Source organism: Nelusetta ayraudi, unplaced genomic scaffold (assembly GCF_046127955.1).
Source record: "Nelusetta ayraudi isolate G7.1 ecotype Tasmania unplaced genomic scaffold, CSIRO-AGI_Nayr_v1 ptg000002l, whole genome shotgun sequence".
NCBI classification, from domain to species: Eukaryota; Metazoa; Chordata; class Actinopteri; order Tetraodontiformes; family Monacanthidae; genus Nelusetta; species Nelusetta ayraudi.
In genome coordinates, this window is record NW_027466052.1 from 12,829,916 (window position 1) to 12,848,992 (window position 19,077).

The 19,077-nt window shown below is 42.0% G+C and overlaps 2 protein-coding genes across 2 annotated transcripts; both read left to right on the plus strand.

Moving 5' to 3' along the window:
- The first annotated feature begins 1,116 nt into the window (after positions 1–1,116).
- On the plus strand, positions 1,117–12,407 carry vps35 (VPS35 retromer complex component). Its single transcript, XM_076024958.1, has 17 exons — positions 1,117–1,273; positions 2,537–2,632; positions 3,436–3,532; positions 3,796–3,919; positions 4,919–5,101; positions 5,709–5,928; positions 6,566–6,649; positions 7,169–7,278; positions 7,381–7,477; positions 7,853–8,001; positions 8,178–8,385; positions 9,067–9,222; positions 9,307–9,429; positions 9,514–9,693; positions 10,084–10,323; positions 10,800–10,943; positions 11,041–12,407. The coding sequence occupies exons 1-17, from the start codon at positions 1,271–1,273 to the stop codon at positions 11,218–11,220; spliced, it is 2,394 nt and encodes a 797-aa protein (XP_075881073.1). The 5' UTR covers positions 1,117–1,270; the 3' UTR covers positions 11,221–12,407.
- Positions 12,408–14,284: 1,877 nt separating this feature from the next.
- cunh16orf87 (chromosome unknown C16orf87 homolog) lies at positions 14,285–19,064 on the plus strand. Its single transcript, XM_076024984.1, has 4 exons — positions 14,285–14,614; positions 16,708–16,807; positions 17,528–17,707; positions 18,395–19,064. The coding sequence occupies exons 1-4, from the start codon at positions 14,549–14,551 to the stop codon at positions 18,511–18,513; spliced, it is 465 nt and encodes a 154-aa protein (XP_075881099.1). The 5' UTR covers positions 14,285–14,548; the 3' UTR covers positions 18,514–19,064.
- The last annotated feature ends 13 nt before the right edge of the window (positions 19,065–19,077 follow it).

Genomic DNA, 19,077 nt, shown 5'->3' on the forward strand with positions numbered 1-19,077 from the left:
GCAGACCTTCAGGCCGCAAATGTGTCACAAGGTTCTTTTCAGAATTTCTACATTTTAAGATATGTCCCGATTAATGTTTCACACAGTTTTAAATTGTCAGAGAAATCATGTGGGCAATAATTGGTAGAGCAAGCATGTGTGTGTCAGCTGCTTGGCTCGTAAAGCCAAGACGATAAGAAGACCAGTATCTGAAAGAAACAGGAGATTTGATTGAAATCTGTTTGCTGTTGTGTTAAAAAAAAAAAAAAAGAAAGAAAGAAAAGAAAAGAAAAAAAATCCACTCACACATCACAATGACTAACAAAATGACTGACTGACCTGATTGTTTCACTCTGAACTCATACAGAGGCCATAGTTTCACAACCTATCACCATGGCTATCAGTTCATGGCTAATCTATACATTCATCCCCATAGAAACTGGAGAATCTGTCCACGTTGAGATCTGAACTCCTATTAAAACTCGTTTCATGCTTTCATTCACAATTTCAGAATTTTTTTTATAGCCACTATTTTTTTTTATTTCTATACCAACATCTCCCTGCACTCAGGGTTGCAAAAGGTGCACGGAGCCAATCCCAGTGGTTGTCGAGCGAATGCAGTGTACACTCTTGACGAGTTGTTCAGTGATTTTGTAATTTAGATTACATTCAACCCTGACATCTAATTGTGATTATCAATTATTTTGTCTCTTAATGGGCAAATTTGAGGACTTTCAAACTTCAAATTCAACAGTTTAATTTCTGTTGATTTTTTTTTTTCCTGCTACATTATAGAATTATTTTTTTTTTTTACATAGTTAGCTAAACTTTAAAAACTGTGATAATAAAATAGAAAACATAGGTTAGGCTTCAGAAATGTTTTGGAACTTCCTATCAATATGTAATTAACGTTTGAGACAGGTGTTACGCTCAAGTTTGTATTGTTGCTGACAACTGCACACAGGTTCCGGGGTCCAGCAACGGAAGAGGATGTAGATCAAGTAGCGTTTTAGTTGTTTGGGGGGGGGGGGGACTTCACTCAGAAATAGCTATAACGCTGTTAGCCCCAGCAGCCTGTATGCAAAAGCTAAGAATAAATCCAAAACTAACGTAAACTTTTTTTTTTTATTATTTGTTTTCTCCTGTCGGTGCGCGCTCCCGCAACGGGAAGCGACTCCCGACGCGGATGCAGTACTCGGCAAAACACCGGGAGAGGGCAGCGCCACAGTAGCGAGTCACATGACAGGCCAGCTTCTCCTGCGACCGAACTGATACTCGTCTAACAACAACCATGGTAAGCAGCACACTTCCGAACATTCTATCGACATAGTGCGTGCACCCAGATGTGGGCACCCGCCTAACTCGTTCACGCAGTTATTTGTTCGAAGTGTCTGCTTCGCGGGTGGTGTAAAAAAAAAAAAAAAAAAATACAGACGTGCGTGTTTTCTATGGCCTAACTGCTTCACGGGCACCAGCGTCTGACAGCCAGGCTAAGCAGCAGCTAGCAGCAGAGTATAGTTGGCTGTTTTCCACTTCGGGGTTTTGTTTTTTTTTCTTCCCTCGTTCGTGTGTTCTAACAAACAAACCCAGAAATCAGTGACGATGTCGTACCTCAAGCTCGGGTGTTTAAGTGAAGCAGGAGGATCTAACCTCCTCAAGCTGAGGTGCGGACGTGACACGGTGTGACAACTGTGTGCTAGCTGTTGTTAGCTTGCTCTTCCGCTTTGCCGTGTCGTTATATTTTCGAGCCCAAGGTAAATGTTGGCCCGTGCTGCGGTAATGGGTTGGGATCGTGTCATATCGTCAGCGGGGGTGTTATCCCTGTTTGTTTGTTTTGGGTTGTTTTTTTTGTTTTTTTTTTTACAAAAAATAAAAAATACACCCGTGCTCAAATACAACTGTCGTGTTACACGACAGTCAGTGTGCAAAAATATCACTGCGCCACCACCCGCAAACTCTTGTTTTAGGTCCCCTCCGATTAAATGCAAATAAACAGCAGCTCGGACGTTTGCGTAGCAGTTGCGGTTTGTGGGATTCTCTGGATTTGGATGACCGTGTTTGAACATTTGATTTGGAGGCTTCTCAGCCATGTTACTGGCTGAGGATGAAGGTCATTTATATTCCCATAGAATCACTTTGTTTACATTGTACCCTCCTCAGCCAGCAATATATGGCTGCAAATCACCGAGCATGCTCTGTAATAACCGTTGACTTATGTGTTGAGGTTCCATAGGTCTAATTGAATTGGTTGGGATAACATTAATACATTAGCATTCCTCTATGTTCTTTATGAACTGTCTTTGATACCTTTAGAATAATGAAAATTGTGTCTGGACGCAATTCCGTTCACTGTAACAATGAGCCAATACTTTAAAACTCCTGCATCATTTAAGTCAGCAACCCATTTTTCAAGTTGTGATAAAGCCAATGAGTGACATCAGTCAGTTCATCAGAAATATATATCGCTCTCTGTATGTGTGTGTGTGTGTGTGTTTGTTTGTTTAGATTTATATTCATCCATATGTGAATGACGCTTTTCATTGTTGTGCACTTGCAGCCAACCACGCAGTCTCCCCAGGACGAGCAGGAGAAGCTTCTGGATGAAGCTGTGCAGGCTGTCAAAGTGCAGTCATTCCAAATGAAGAGATGTCTGGTAGGATTGCCAGATTTGTATTAATGTCGTTATAGTTTGCTTGCCAGTCGCTGCTCTGTACTGCATACCTCTATCACTTAATATAGATTGTTTAATAATTGTCACGTAGGCTTTGGAGAACTTCAGCGCACAGAATGTGCCCTTGACAAACTTTTCGTCTTCGCACCTCTTTGCGCGTCTCTCTCCTGTTTATGCACTCTTGCAGTCATTTTCAAAAAGGAATTTAAATTTGAAGACTCGAGTCTAAAGCCTCTCCCGTCCTTGTGGCTTTTGCTAATCCTTTGCTTTTCCTCCCCAGTCACAGAACAGCACCTTTCAACGTAGCGGCTGAGCTTGATGCACTTTGATGCAGCTCTATGTCCGTGGTGCTACACAAATGTTCTGTGCACCACCACAGGCGGGTCGTAAAGCCCTCAGCAGTGTACTGTTTGAGATGTTGCCGGTGTAAAAGACCCTCGGGGGGGGGGGAGAATGTCGTGCGGAATCTCAGATTCTCTAGTGTGGCGGCGCTGAATGGATGTTGATGTCTTCACAGTAGTTTTACCCCTGGGTCCTCTTGACAAATAACAAGGACTCTTGATATCATTGAAAGACACTGACTGATAAGGTGGATGTTAAGCACACTTTAAGTGTGCGTACTTTAGAAAAGGATTCCTCATCGACAGTTTCTGTGTTTAAAAAACGTTCGCGATACGGCAAAAAATAAATATATACAATAATATATATATATATCTTACATGAACAGATTTTTTTTATACCCGAAATAAGTAGTTTTGGTTGTGACTCTTTTGCGTGGTATGCAGGACAAGAACAAGCTGATGGATGCTCTGAAACACGCTTCAAACATGCTGGGGGAGCTGAGGACCTCCATGCTTTCCCCAAAGAGCTACTACGAGCTCTGTATCCTTTTTCTCACACTGCATTGCGGCGTGATCAACGCTGGGATGTCAATCTGACTTGGAATTAACACAAAGAATTGCTTCTTCGCATTTGATTTGACCCCAGAGAGCTAATTCACTGTTCGTTTTTCACCGTTTGATCGATGAATTGTAAACTGCAGCTCTTTGCTTCAAATCATTTGTTAACCGCGGGAAAGCAGTCGTCTCTGTTTTAGTACGACGACCCGCGTTGGAGTTGTTCCTGGTCCTGAACAGTCCTTTCAGACATGGCCATCTCTGATGAACTCCATTACTTAGAAGTTTACCTGACTGACGAGTTCGCCAAAGGACGCAAGGTTGCGGATCTGTACGAGCTGGTCCAGTACGCAGGCAACATCATCCCAAGACTGTGAGTATGACCTCAAGGTGTAGCACGCAAATTAGCTGGGGGCACAATTCACTTTGGATGTCTGCTGATACGGATTCGGCGATGCAGATGGCATGTTAAATTGATGAGCCATATGCTTCGCTGTTAGAAAGAAGCTGGGCTCATTGCATCAGGCTTTCCTGAGCTGATAGCCGATGTGCCAGCTGACAACTGACAGTTTGAGTCCTTCACTAAATGATTCGTATTAAAAATATAGATCTCACTCCAACACCTTATTAATGCAGTGGTCTGGACACTGGACCTCATTGTGTGCCTGTTTGCTATGAGTGAGTTTATATGTGATGTATTTATATGTATCATCATTACGTTGCATTTTGAGGAAGTTTCTCAGCAGAAAGGAAATTTTACTTTTGTGCACTGAAGCAATACAAGCTGCATGAGCCGGTAGTTTAGGTAATATCGGTCCGTCGCTGCCGTAGTAACCAACTACAACCAACTACAGTATGCATTAGGCCAGTGGTTCTCAAACTTTCTCTGTCACGCCCCACCTTGGAGGAAGAAAATATTTCATGACGTGGCTGTGTCTTGAGGGATCCCGATGAACCTGCAAGTGGCCCCATGTCTCTAGGACAAGGTTGACTTTTGACCCCATAGACTTGCATGGCATTAGGGTTAGCGATAAGGCTGGAATTCGGGTTAGGGTTACTGCTGGAATTAGGGTTAGGGTTTTGGGGTTCCTCATGGGCTAGAAGCCCCAAATTTGACGTGGCTGTGTCTTGAGGGATCCCGATGAACCTGCAAGTGGCCCCATGTCTCTAGGACAAAGTTGACTTTTGACCCCATAGACTTGCATGGCATTAGGGCAGTGGTTCTCAAACTTTCTCTGTCACGCCCCACATTGGAGGAAGAAAAATTTTCATGCCCCCCCCCCAACATTCTTTTTTTTAGGCCTTAATTTAGTTTTATTATTTGAGCGCCCAACCCACCATCAAACCTGCGCTCTGCTCCTCTCACCCCCAGATATCTGCTGATCACGGTGGGCGTCGTGTACGTGAGGTCCTTCCCGCAGTCTCGGAAGGACATCCTGAAGGACCTCGTGGAGATGTGTCGGGGTGTTCAGCATCCGCTCCGCGGGCTCTTCCTCAGAAACTACCTGCTGCAGTGCACCCGCAACATCCTGCCGGACGACGGAGAGCAGCCAGAGTGAGAAACTCGATGCCGTGTTGCGTTCACAGCAGACACCGGCGCTCATGCACTGGATTCTCGCTGTTGTAGTTTTGTGGATCTCTGGTGTAAGACTGTAACATTAAGCGGAAAAAAAAGCAAACGGAAATTATCAACTACATGGAAAAGTGTGAAATAAAACACTTAGGGGCAAACAAAAAAAGTGTTTTATTTGAAGATGTTTACGAGGCAATGGGGATTTAAATTGAAAACAGTGTGGCCCGTGTGCAGCCGCAGATGTCTCAATGCATCGCAGACCTGTCCTACAGGCTGAAGCCTCTCATAGCTTCATCCTTGCATTAAAATATAGCTGAAATCTGCCTTATAATTATAAATTTTGCCGGACATCTCATGTCGTAGATTTCTTTCTCTTTTTAAAAAATAATGAATTTGTGTTGTGTTTTTATGGTTTTTTTTAACTAGAAAGTAGTCTGTAGGGGAAAAGCGCGTTTACATTTTAACGGTGTTTACTTAAACCGACTGTTATGCAACAAACATTCGACTCTTAACATATTTTTTCTTGTTTGGAAACCTGGCTCTTGAATGTTTCAGCATATTGGCCACACAACTGTCTGTCACTCCACAGGGGCACTGAGGAAATGACCGGCGAAATCAACGACTCCATCGACTTTGTTCTCCTGAACTTTGCTGAAATGAACAAGTTGTGGGTGAGGATGCAACACCAGGGCCACAGCAGGGACCGAGAGAAGAGGGAGAAGGAGCGACAGGAGTTGAGGATTCTGGTGGGCACCAACCTGGTTCGCCTCAGCCAGCTGGAGGGCGTCAACGTGGACAAGTACAAACAGGTGCGTGGCGCGGCCACAACAGCACTTTCAGTCTGTATGACGTCATACCAAGTTGCCTAAGTTTGGTCAAATTTTGTTTTGCTGGAACAAAATGGAAAGTGTTGATCAGGTTTGCCCCCAGAGTCTAGAGCAGGGCTGGGCAATCTTTTTAACTGGTAGGCCACAATGGGTTCTAACATTTGACAGAGGCAGCAGGAGCAGGAGCAGATGGATGGAGTGTTTTGGTGACCCGGCTCATAGGCGGAGAAAATATATCATGGGTTATGTAGAAAACATGTGATTTAATGTCAATTAAAATATCTGTGTTTGAAGCCTTGCAGTATTTAGCTCTTTATTGAAATGACTCATTGACAATGACAAAATTGATTAAAAACAGCTATTTTATTACTTACTTACTATTAATATAATTTAGGAAGTTAGTAGTTAGTAAGTTCGGTGGGCTGGATTGAAAAGCTCAACGGGCCACATATGGCCCCCAGACCGTAGTTTGCCCATGCCTGCCCTAGACTTATGTAATCTTTGATGATGGTTAACTTGAGCATTTTGAAAACGGTTGGACCTCCGCCAGTGATCTCTGATGATCTGCTGGAGCGACTTGGCCTTCGCCAACAGTGCGTCCTCTTGTCTCTCTCCGCAGGTTGTTCTTTCTGGAGTGTTGGAGCAGGTCGTAAACTGCAGGGACTCCTTGGCCCAGGAGTACCTGATGGAGTGTATCATTCAGGTAGAGACACGGGATCCATTGCAGCAGTTGGTTTGGTTACTGTGCCAAGTAATCCATGACATATAATACAAATGTTCAGTTTGTAGAAGGCAGCTCCATTACTTCTTTAAAAAAATATATTCCACCCAATCCAGCATCCAAATGTTATTTGTAGAATATATCTTTTTTACATGAAGAACCGTTAAAATAAAATTAGTGACTAATAAACTGGATAAGTTTTGAACTATTTATTGTGTTAAGATCTACATAAATAGATACATCTATCTATCTAGATAGACAGATATTTCCTTTATCAATCCCTCAATGCTGCGAACAGTGTTGGCAGCAGCGGTATCCACATACTCATACATACTCATACAGTGCACATAGTGGACGTGAACCTGAGTAAAAATAGTACAACTATAATTATAAAGCAGCACAGTTATTGCACTGGTAGTATTTTAGATCTATGCACATTGCTGAGTTTTCGACCTTTGACTTTGAGCTCAATGTTTTCTTTCCGTTCCCTCCATTCTGAAGGTGTTCCCTGATGAGTTCCACCTCCAGACTCTGAACCCGTTCCTGCGCTCCTGCGCTGAGCTCCATCAACACGTCAATGTCAAGAACATCATCATCGCCCTCATAGACAGGTTCGCTTTGACTCTTCGCCCGACACGACCTATGGGTGGAAAAAACAAAAGCCCGTTACAAAGTTTAAGGCCTGTTAAACGACCGCTTTGCTCTGCCTGCAGACTTGCTCTGTTCGCTCACCGAGAGGACGGCCCGGGCATCCCAGCCGAGATCAAACTGTTTGACATCTTCTCTCAGCAAGTGGCCACTGTCATTCAAGTGAGTGACGTTTGTTTTAATGTCTCTGCTCTGCCAAAATGCTGCTCTGTAGATTGTTTGTTTGTCTTGGATCCTTGTTTTGCTGTAGTTTAGTTTGACAACAAGCTGCTTAAGCATAGAGCCCACAGAACGCAAACATTTAACGGACAACAATAGGATTCTCCCCTCTTTTCAAACAACTGACGGTGTGCAGTTTATGTGTCCAAACCTTTGTCTGGTAGTGTACATGTCATTCTGTATGGATTCTCAAGCCGTAGTGCCATACTGAGGGTAATATGAGGTGTATTAATGTGGGGGGGACTAAATATGATGTCAGTATGGCGTGAAATGCTGGGCCTGCCACTGAATGTTTCTTTCCCTTCATTCCCTCTTCAGTCTCGCCAGGACATGCCGTCAGAGGACGTGGTTTCCCTCCAGGTGTCCCTCATCAACTTGGCCATGAAATGCTACCCTGATCGCGTGGATTATGTAGACAAGGTGCTGGAGGGCACTGTGGAAATCTTCAACAAGCTCAACCTGGAACAGTAAGCCCCCGACACCTTCACGATGCGCTGGTCAGAGAGAAATGTTCTGTCTGACTTTGCGGGGGGTTTCCATGCGTGTTAAGAAATAATTCTGTGCGACACAGATACAGAGGATGCAACAGGGAGCAGTAACAAACGTATTCTTGGCCTGTGCTTGTTTTCCTTCTCCACCACAGCATAGCAACCAGCAGCGCTGTGTCCAAGGAGCTCACCCGACTGCTGAAGATTCCAGTGGACACCTACAACAACATCCTGACCGTGCTGCAGCTCAAGCACTTCCCACCGCTCTTTGAGTATTTCGACTATGAGTCGCGCAAGAGCATGAGTTGCTACGTGCTGAGCAACACGCTGGAATACAACACAACCATTGTGGCTCAAGAACAGGTTGGGCTTTGACGCCAGCGTGAAAAGAATAGACTCAGAAACCGTGAACCCAGCATCACCAGACACAACATAGAAATATGTTATGAACAACAAATCATCATTAGATATTGCAGTTTAATTCTATAAAATATGTCAGCTCAAATTTTTACCTGCGAATGCTTTAATAATGTGGCAGTGAAATCTTAGCACACAGTTTGAGTTTGGCTGTTTGGCCAAATCTGAAATTTAAATCCATTTTGTCTTTTAATATCAGGGTTCAAAGGATGACCTGCAAAGTATTGAAGGCCTGGGTCTTGGAAACAATGTTAATTAAATAGGTCATTATCACTTGGTTATGACACACAAAATCAAAACTAGATTTTATTTATTTCATTTATTTTTGTCATTATTTTCTGTGTTAAAATCCAAAAGTCGTATTTGTGGGTATCAAAACTTGATAGAAAGAAGAAACCTTGGCACAAGCACAAAGTGTTACCTAAATAAAGTGACACTTGATCTTGCTTATAACAGAAACTGATTAAAAAAACACACACCCATTGCCATATAATGGGGTGGTCCTGTGTTTGTTCCTGCAGCTATACGGACAGTCATTGCACAGTTTTAATTGTGATTCTTTTACTTTGCGTTGGTTCAGTGTACCAAGGACATCAGCTTAAAGCGTCTTTCTGTGCTTTCCCAAAGGTGGACGCCATCTTGAACTTGGTCTCCACACTGATCCAGGACCAGCCCGACCAGCCGGCAGATGAACCCGACCCCGAGGACTTTGCTGAGGAGCAAAGCCTCGTTGGTCGTTTCATCCATCTGCTTTACTCAGATGACCCGGACCAGCAATACCTAGTGGGTCCTAGAACACCCCAAAGATTTCTTCAAATGCTCAAGCGGAGTATTTGATCGAAATAAACCTCCCACTTTTCCTTGCAGATCCTGAACACAGCGCGGAAACACTTTGGAGCAGGTGGAAACCAAAGGATTCGTTTCACCCTCCCCCCTCTGGTCTTTGCTGCCTACCAGCTGGCCTTCAGATACAAAGAAAACGCCTCACTGGTGCGTTGCCGCGTCTCTTTCCTTCTTCACTTTGTTTGTCCATATTGTTGGATTCATTTCTAACACACATTTGCCCTCCGTCAGGATGACAAGTGGGAAAAGAAGTGCCAGAAGATCTTCTCCTTCGCTCACCAGACCATCAGTGCACTTATCAAAGCCGAGCTCGCCGAGCTGCCTCTGCGACTATTCCTGCAGGGGGCGCTGGCTGCAGGCGAAATTGGCTTTGAGAACCACGAGACTGTGGCTTATGAGTTCATGTCACAGGTAGGATATGTGAAAAAGTGTCAGGTTCTCTGTCGTAACGGGCGGCCAAAGGATCAGATTCACACCTATTTTGAGACACACACACGTCTTCTGTGGAAAACCTCTGATGGCCGGTGGGGCGCAGAACGAGACAGCCGAGGAGGTGGTCTGTGATGTTGATGGGCGATGAGATATTTTTCAAATTTGATACGATAATTGATGTTTTTGGGGTTGATGTTTCGATATCGATATAGATGGCAAAAAAACACTTTTAGCGGATCATCTAGTGTAGGTCTCTTTTTTAAGATTCTAAAAATAAATCTCACAAAATTGAAAATGGATGCCTAACTTTTGAATAAGATGTCATCTCTGTTTCCCCACTCACTCAATACAACCCCGACCTCCCCGTAGGCCTTCTCTCTGTACGAGGATGAGATCAGCGACTCTAAAGCCCAGTTGGCAGCTATCACGCTGATTATCGGGACCTTTGAGCGGATGCGGTGCTTCAGTGAGGAAAACCACGAGCCGCTGAGGACCCAGTGTGCGCTCGCCGCCTCCAAGCTACTGAAGAAGCCCGACCAGTGTCGAGCCGTCAGCATCTGCGCCCACCTTTTCTGGTCCGGTCGCAGCACAGACAAAAATGGCGAAGAGGTGAGTTGGACCAAAAGTAAACAGGTTTTTAAAGAATTTCATTTGGCCATTGGAGCAAAAAAAAAAATGAAAGTATGACAATGGCAAATGATTTGCTGAAATCTTGGTTGGGGCTGTTTGTTTCACAGCAGGCGTTGGCACAATTACACACATAGAATAAAATTTGAAGTGAGTGCTTGAAATTTAAGAACAGGAAACAATTAAATTATGAAACAACAATAAAAATGCAATCACAGAATATCAACACAGTTATAAAGAAACCTCTGCCCACATAGCCGCACATAACCGACAGTACCTGAGACAGTGCAGCTATATAATCACACATTCACACACATACACACACACACACACACACTCATGGACATCACACAGATACTACTCACTTCCTGTAAGCCTGAGAGAACAGAAAGGTTTTGAGTTTGGTTTGGAATACTGAAAACTTTGGAAAACTATAACTACCTGTGATCCTTTTTCAGATCCGTGATGGAAAGCGGGTGATGGAGTGTTTAAAGAAGGCCTTGAAGATTGCCAACCAGTGCATGGATCCGTCGCTGCAAGTTCAGCTCTTCATCGAAATTCTCAACAGATACGTCTGCTTCTACGAGAGGGAAAATGATGCGGTACGACATTGCATTATTATCTTCTCGCCTATTCTGCGACAACCACCAGTTTGTGTTCTGAACAAAAGTCTCCCGCCCTTTCTCTCCTTCCTCTCAGGTGACCGTCCAGGTATTAAACCAACTGATCCAAAAGATAAGGGAAGATCTTCCCAACCTGGAAGCGAGTGAGGAAACGGAGCAGATCAACAAACACTTCCACAACACACTGGAGCACCTCCGCCTGCAGAGGGAGTCCCCCGAGTCCGAGGGCCCTGCCTACGAGGGCTTGGTGCTTTAAAATCACTGCAGATTGGCGAGATCTGGAGCTCATCTATAGATTGTTTCACAATATTATGAATAGAAGTACACACACACACACACACACACACACACACACACACAGTCCCGCTGCCCTGGTCAGGAATAAAATTAAATGTCAGGAAGAGCTAAAAGAACATGATTTCAAAATTGATTCTTCTGCATTTTGTTTCCTTGCTGCTCCTCACCGTCTGACTGGTTTTCTGCGACAGATTAGGGCGCTCATTTACGCGTGTGCCAACAACATTGCACGAGTCTTAGGCACCATTCCCTTTTTTTTAAAAAAACAAAAAACAAAAACTCCTGTTTGACCAATTTGTGTTTCACCTGTACTGTTATTTTTCTTGTCTGTATTTGCATTCTTTTGCGCATCCACTGAGCCATCAACCCGTCAGCTTGTCCACGTTTTTCCCACATTGAGAGGAGAATGTATCAATGGGCCGCAGCATTAGTTGTGGCGTTACAGCCATTTGGAGGGCAAGCTGGTCTCTACCCCTGAGAAAGAAATCTAAAGATCTCAGAATCTGTCCCCTTGGAAGACACACAGGCAGGCACGCAAACAGCGGAACAACTTGGCTACACTCAGTCAAATCAGAAGAGTTTTGTCACACTGACTGCATGACACCATCTCAGCTGAACTGCCGTCAAATACTAAATCAATGCTTCTCCTGAACAGCGTCAGGCGCTCACATTTTTTAATTTCTGCTTTTGTCACCTGTCAACTGACCTCATTTTTCTTGCATGCGGACGTGTGCATGTACTACTGCTTAAGTTCTGTTTTTTTTTACAGTTAACTCCATGTTGATTGCACCAGTTGTCGTGTCTGACGTTGTCTGACTTCCATTCACGATGCCCTGTTACATGGCCCTGTCAGATGACTGTTGTGGAAGTGAGGACGCAGCCGTTCCTCAGATTTGCTCGCCATACCTTGCAGGGGGGATTGTCTTTTGCGCCGTGTGATTTCTCCAACCTTGGTCCATTTTGTTGATTTGTTCCCCTTTCCAATTGTATGTAAACCCACTTGTAAATCAGATCAAGAAAAAAGCAGATTAAATAGAAATTATTGTTGTCATTTGCTGAGTTGAAAATTGAAATTAACAGTACATATTTGCATTCTGTTAGTTTTACACACGACATATGCATATAATAAAATCCTATCATTATTAATACGTTGAGTTACTGGTGTGTATACATCGTCGGTGTTCAAGTTCAGCATTTGGTGCTTGCAAATAACTGCTTTTGAATCTGTTGTAATTAATTAGTTTATCCAGCACTTTGTCTGCTTTGTTATTCTCTTCTAATCCTTATTGAGCTTCAAACCATTGTACCAATAACAGCTGGTACGGTACGTGTTAAAGGATAGTGGCCAGTCTTTGTGACAATATAGCTTTTTGGAGCACTTTGAAGCCATGCAGTGTTCCAATTGAGCTGATTGCTGAGGAACCTCAGTGGAACACGGTCCTTTGAAATATTGATGACTTCAGCAAGCGCCATGGTTTGGTATGATGACCTCCCGTAAACATTAAATGCCAAGCTTGCGACACAGCAGATGGAGAGGGCCTGAGCTGTTTTAGCTATCAACTCTAATCATTACATCTCTCAGCCGCACACAAATGCATATGTTGTATCTGTACTGTTTGAAATGTGCAAAGTCAGTTGGTAAAGTGGTTAGTGGTCAGCCAGATTCTGTTTTTGCTCCTCATGTCAGACCCTTTCCAAAAGCAAATGACTTCACCAGACACTCGCACTTTGCACACAAACTACTATTGATGCACTTTTTGCACCTTTCGCTTCACAATTTTACACGTGTCGTTTTACAAATATGCTAAACCTGAATGGTGAGTATAAGCTTTGCTTTTTATTTTGTCTTTCCATCATTGTGTGATGGAACCCCCCCCCCTCCCCCATCTGTCATTTGGATGACTGAAACTTAATCTGTAGTGAATGATGGCGATAATAAAAGAGTGCAACTCAATGTAACCTTTTAATTTCCCCCTGTATCAATTTACTTTTTTCTTTTATGCTAGCTAGATAGGCCCTTGTCTTTTCCTTATGTTTTGTTTCAGAATTGCACCATTGCACCAATTTCCCCCTCATGCATTTATTTTATTTCTGTTATACTCCCATTTGGGTCATCGCTGTTTTTATAATATTATTTTGTTATTCTTTGAAAGATTGTAAGCTCGCCCCCTCCCCTACACATTTAGATACAAGAATAGTGTACATCACCAGCCCTGGTCAGGGACTTTCTTTTTTCTTTTTTCCCCCGTTGTGTTTACATGCGGATGTTCAGCTGTTTGGAAGGAAAGCATGATGTCAACATTGCACCAATTCCAAAATGGCTCACATTGCTGGTGACACTGAAGTCTTGTTGCTAAACACTCGGCATTGGAAGCAAACATCTTGCTCTCTTGTCAATATTGCCATACCGTGCTGAAGTCTTTGGCTGGTCAATTCGTCCACCAGAACATGTTTTGTTCACAGGGCGGTTTTCTGGAAAACAACAAACGAATCAACGTAAAATAAATCAACGTCTCGCGTTTGAGAAGTTGTGTAAAGTCGGAAAGACATTGAAGACCGCGAAGAACTACAGCCCTCCGATAGTGCGAGTCGTCATAGTACCAGTCAGATACCATTTGATGAATGCCGAGTAATAGCGCATAATAGAGAGTCATACGTCTATTTTTCAAAAAAAAACAACAACAACAACAACAACAAAGTAATAACAACAAAGGGGATACAGGAAAAATAATATTAGTCGTGAAAAGTTCTCAACGAGACTCGGTATATCAATAACTGGAATTTTATTCCGTAACAAAAGAAATAAATAAATCAAGATTTACTGGGGACCGCAAATATTTACGAAATAAAAAACAAAATAACAGTAAAATAAAAACAAGACAAAACACGATTGATTAGAGAATAGCACACAAGCAAAGAATTACTGAGCATATGGAATGTTGGAGGAAAAACGTCGAGAGGCTTCTTATAAACACTGCTGTGTTTAGTTTTCCCAATGAACTTAAAGGCAGCCCAACTACCACCAGCAGACGGCTCAATGCGCATGCGTGCTGATTTAGCTTTTCTTATATACTGTAATTTTTTTTCTCCCCCGTGTGTGTGCGTTCTATAGGTGGTGAGTTGACATTCATCTCGCTTCCCGCGGCGTAGTGGCGTCCTGCACCATGAGCTAAGTTGTCCAGCGAGGCGAATTATTTCTTGGTCGTCCATGAATTCGGAATAAAAGTTGATAACGCTAAGCTACCCAAACGGCTGCTGTCGGTGTATTCACCGAAAGGAAACGGACTATGTCGACAAATAAAACAAAGAAAGTCAAAATGGCTACTAAATCTTGTCCCGAGTGCGACCAACAGGTAAGAAAAAATGTTTTTTTTTAATCAAAATTTTTCAATATTATTGCCGATCGCCTCGGCTCAAATTTTTTATTTTATTTTATTTTGTGTTTATATCACTCACAATCAAGACGGAAATGGCACTTGAGCGACTGCCCCGTTTGCACACGTGTAAACACGCCAAATCCCAGTCAAAAGCCTCAGCAAGTTAGCTGCTGGTATTCTTTGTAGAAACTGCACTCTTATCTTCTCCCCCCGTGTCTGCACCTTTACTACACTCACGTACTCACGTACAGCCACCAATACGATTATTTTTGTGCTGTGCATGAAATACGCATTTGTACTGTTTGGTAAATTTCATAATTTTTAAATGGAAGTTTCTTGTCTCAGGCAAACCACAAGCAAGGAAGAGACTTTCAAAGTTTCAAAACAATGTGTCGAAAACAAACGTAGTCTTTCGACTTTTTCTCCCCGAATTAAGAGGTGCTGCGTATTGTGCCAGAGTCTGAAAAAGTGCCTTTGTGTGAAAGTGAGTTAATGTGTTTTCGAGGCAAAACTCCAAAATCTTCAAATTCAAGTTAGGGGTTTGGTTATGTCCAATCAACAACATCGTGTACTGGTTTATCGAGCGCTATCTTTCATAAACATTTCCAATCCACCTCCAACCCATACTGTTGAATTGATAAATTAAGACTATTCATATTCTTGCTGGAAATAAAAATCATTACGAACGATACTAAAATCAGTGACTTTATACTATATAATTTAAAAGTGAAATAAATATGCACAGTGACAGTAATAGTTTGCAGTTAATCACAAAATTAAATGTAAAGTATAATATAAATATCCTGACTATGTATAGCAAGAAACAAAAAAAGGTCAGAGCAGAATGAATAGTATGATGAACACACACACACACACACACACACACACACACACACACACACACACACACTGCAGTAAGTCTTTTGTGTTGACTGAGAATCATTGTTCTTTCAAGTGTCCATATGTTACTGTGTTAAAAGGGAAACCTGCTTACTTTGCCTTTTTATCGAGCTGCTAAACCTTTGGGGTGGATCATCTGAGCCAACAGAGCAACACTCTGTTCTGTCACACCCTGTGATTTGATCACGTCCCAATGAGTTGTAACATGACCCGGTTTTTAAATGTATTTCGTGAGGTGTTTTTACGTAATACCTGTGAGCAAACCTGCTCACGCTATAAACTCTGTACATTGATTTTTGCTTCTTTTTTTTTTTGCATGACATATCATCAGATTTTGTATAAAAGATGGTTGTTGGCTTTTTGAAGTAATATGTTACCTACGCACACAAACACACACACAGCACACAATACACAGCCTGTCGAAGAGTGATTTCAACATCCTTGTGGGTTGCATACATGAGCAGCCAAAAGAATAGACTGATAAAAACAGTGAGTTAATCCCACATGAAACTGGTTACATGATGAATTGCAACAGACCCTGCGGCGGCGAAAGAGTGAAATGTCATTAATTGAACGGCAAGGTAATTTGGTTTGAACATGAAAGCATCAAAACTAATTCGGAAAAGTTTCCAAAAGAAACTGGCAAAGAAATGTGGACCTTCCAGTTTTATGTTTCAGAGAAATGTGAAATGAATACTGTACAAGTGTTTCCCAAGTACCATGTAACAACTGCAGGTAGTATAACTTCACAATAATATTTATGGTAAAAAAAAAATGTACCCTAGAAAAGCTACTGTGCATTGAGAAAATAAGTATGTCATCAACATAGGTCTTCATCCATTTTGAGTTTATTTTAAAAAATTAAATTTGATCACTTCAAAATTTTTGTTTTAAAACCTTTGTGCATCATCATACATTTATAACAAGCTAGGACTTAAGTGAAGAGATCTCACACTTTACGGGGTCTCAGAAATGTGACGTGCACGTTCACGGGACAACAAGCTCTCGATTTAGTTGGCGTGAGCTACTTTGAATGACGACGTCATTTCCATGTAATGCTGTCGAAACCACGTAAATGTTTGCGCACAATAGCCAATTGTGAGTCTGTGATTCCCTCTGTGATGAGCTCCCCTGCATGTACAGTACGTTTCCTGTTTGTTCCTCTCCAGATACCAGTTGCGTGCAAGTCCTGCCCATGTGGTTACGTGTTTATCAGCAGGAAACTTCTGAATGCCAAATTAAACGAGCGCTCCTCTCCAGCCATCGCAGGTATTGCATGAGGGCAACCAAATCTCACCAAAGTTATTTATCTATTGTTTTGTTTGCATCATTTTGTTTGACCGTATGTCAATAGAAGCAAAGCTTATTCTGGTTTATTCTTTATGGGTGACTCAGAATGAACATAAAGCCTGACTACATTATTTAGGTATCATGGAAGGTACTCCTTTTTTGATTTTTTTTCAATATTTCTAACCATTTTTACAACAATATTTAAAACAATGAATCAAACGCAAACACATTTATGTTTGGCGGGGGAACGGGAGTGGGGGGGGGGGGTTGTGCTACGTGTAATTGGTCTACTTAAATGTAATAAATAGATTTGCTTGAAAGGTGATTGGCTTTTCTCCTTTCAAATTTCACCCTCTTTTTTTATTATTATTTCATAATTTCCACTGTTTCCATCAGCTGCACTTTGAATTTACATCAACAGACCTTTTTGAAAGCTGGTCTATGAAAGAAATGGATTTGTAACGCACAGGTGAGCCGAGGCTTCCGTCCCACTCATGACAAATGGAGCCTGGAGGCTTGCTTTCTTGAGAAAGGCTTGTCCCAATAAATGGAACCTTTCTATGCAATATGCTTGCCATGAAAAAAATCTAGTCCTATTGGTTTGGTCTTACCAAACAAAGGAGAAATTCTCCACGGGCCAGTCAAAGTCTTTTGATGTTTGATTATTATTATTACTATTCTCCTTGTTGCCGTCCTTAGACAAACTGGAATTGAAGCGGAGGAGAACAGAGCGCATCCGCAGAGAGAGGATCGATTCTTCTTTAACCAACGACATGGAAAACAGGAGAAGATCACGGGCCAACAGCCAATCGGATCCAATCCGAAGGGGCCGTGGCCGACCGAAAACTGTTGGCGTCAGAAAACAAGAAGAAGAAAAAGGTGAGATAGATGATTTATGATTTGATTTATAATTCCTTTATCTGAACAAAGTGTGGTAATTCTCAGTCTTTGTTTTGTCACAGCTTGAAGTCCTATAAATTCCATGTGATTATGTATCACACTTTAGATTAAAATTAAGTTTCCTTTACCAGAACGATATATTACTATAAAATGTAGAACTTGTTTAAGTAAGTAGCCGTTTTACAACTGAGGTGAAAAGGTAAAAAAAAAAAAAAATCAAGTACAAGTGTGTAGATGATTTTAGATTAGATAATCCAATCTGTTTTACTCAGGCTATTGCTGCGTGCTATGTGGACTGTAGCGTCATCATTATTCAGTCAGGATGAAAGGGTAATTTTGAATAAGTGGTTTGAAAACGTGTTAACGACAAAACAACAGTATTTGTCAAGGCCGAGGAAAGAGGACAAGCAGGTTTAGTGGCTCAGTTACGTAAATTTACTCCATAATTTAGCAGTCAGTGCAACAGTGAAGACGTTATCTATGTTATGCTTCACTCAATTACTGTAAGAGTAAGCTCGACCATTACATTGGAAGTCACTTCAGCCTTTCAATCTGCCAAGCTTGAGTTCCATCTTCACAAAATCTGTGATTAGTTTACAATGAAATTGTTTATTATCCAGAAAAGTATTTTTTTTTAATCTATTTAATTTCGTTTTTGTTCAACAGAGAAACAAGAGAAGGAAGTGGATATTTACGCCAGTCTCTCCGATGAAAAGGCTTTTGTGTTTTCCGTGGCCTTGGCTGAGATTAATCGCAAAATCCTTGGTCAGAGACTCATCTTGTAGGTTACAGTCGCCAACATGGACCAAAAGCGAAAATGAGGATGTTATGGGGGAAAACCCACCAAGGAGGACGAGGATGACCAAAGAAGGTAGAAGGTGGCTGGGGCTGAATTTTTTTAAACCTGGGAGTGTTTTAGGATGGTGATGGAAAGAAAAAGAAAGGGTGGAGAGGCAGCGCAAGGAGGTCACTGCTCCTCAGCACCTTTTTATTCATGCACTCACACATGTTGGGACACATGCTCAAAGATTCAGTACGCTCTGTGTGTTGTAATATGTTGTTTTTGATGGAGAGATTATGACAAGACTGTGCTGGTATTTCTCTCTCTGTTTTGTAGATGGAGACTTTAGTGTCTAAACTATACCATATGTAAAGCCTCTGTTTTTAAATGGGCATGGATGACTTCAGGAGGCGCGTCATTTAATATGAATGAGCATCTTCAGCTGATTTTTAGCTTCACGTTCATGGAAGTCCTTTTGCGTTTTAATAAACTGAAAACGTTGCCTTTATTGTTTAGACTGAAGTTTACAGCATACCAAGAGTCTATGATTTTTTTTTATTTTTTTTTT

Coding starts and splice junctions, on each gene's coding strand:
- vps35 (XM_076024958.1), top strand. Junction 2,633..3,435: donor TCCAAATGAAGAGATGTCTG/GTAGGATTGCCA, acceptor CGTGGTATGCAG/GACAAGAACAAGCTGATGGA. Junction 9,223..9,306: donor ACCCGGACCAGCAATACCTA/GTGGGTCCTAGA, acceptor TTTTCCTTGCAG/ATCCTGAACACAGCGCGGAA.
- cunh16orf87 (XM_076024984.1), top strand. CDS start 14,549: ATGTCGACAAATAAAACAAAGAAAGTCAAAATGGCTACTAAATCTTGT. Junction 14,615..16,707: donor GTCCCGAGTGCGACCAACAG/GTAAGAAAAAAT, acceptor GTTCCTCTCCAG/ATACCAGTTGCGTGCAAGTC. Junction 17,708..18,394: donor AAAACAAGAAGAAGAAAAAG/GTGAGATAGATG, acceptor TTTGTTCAACAG/AGAAACAAGAGAAGGAAGTG.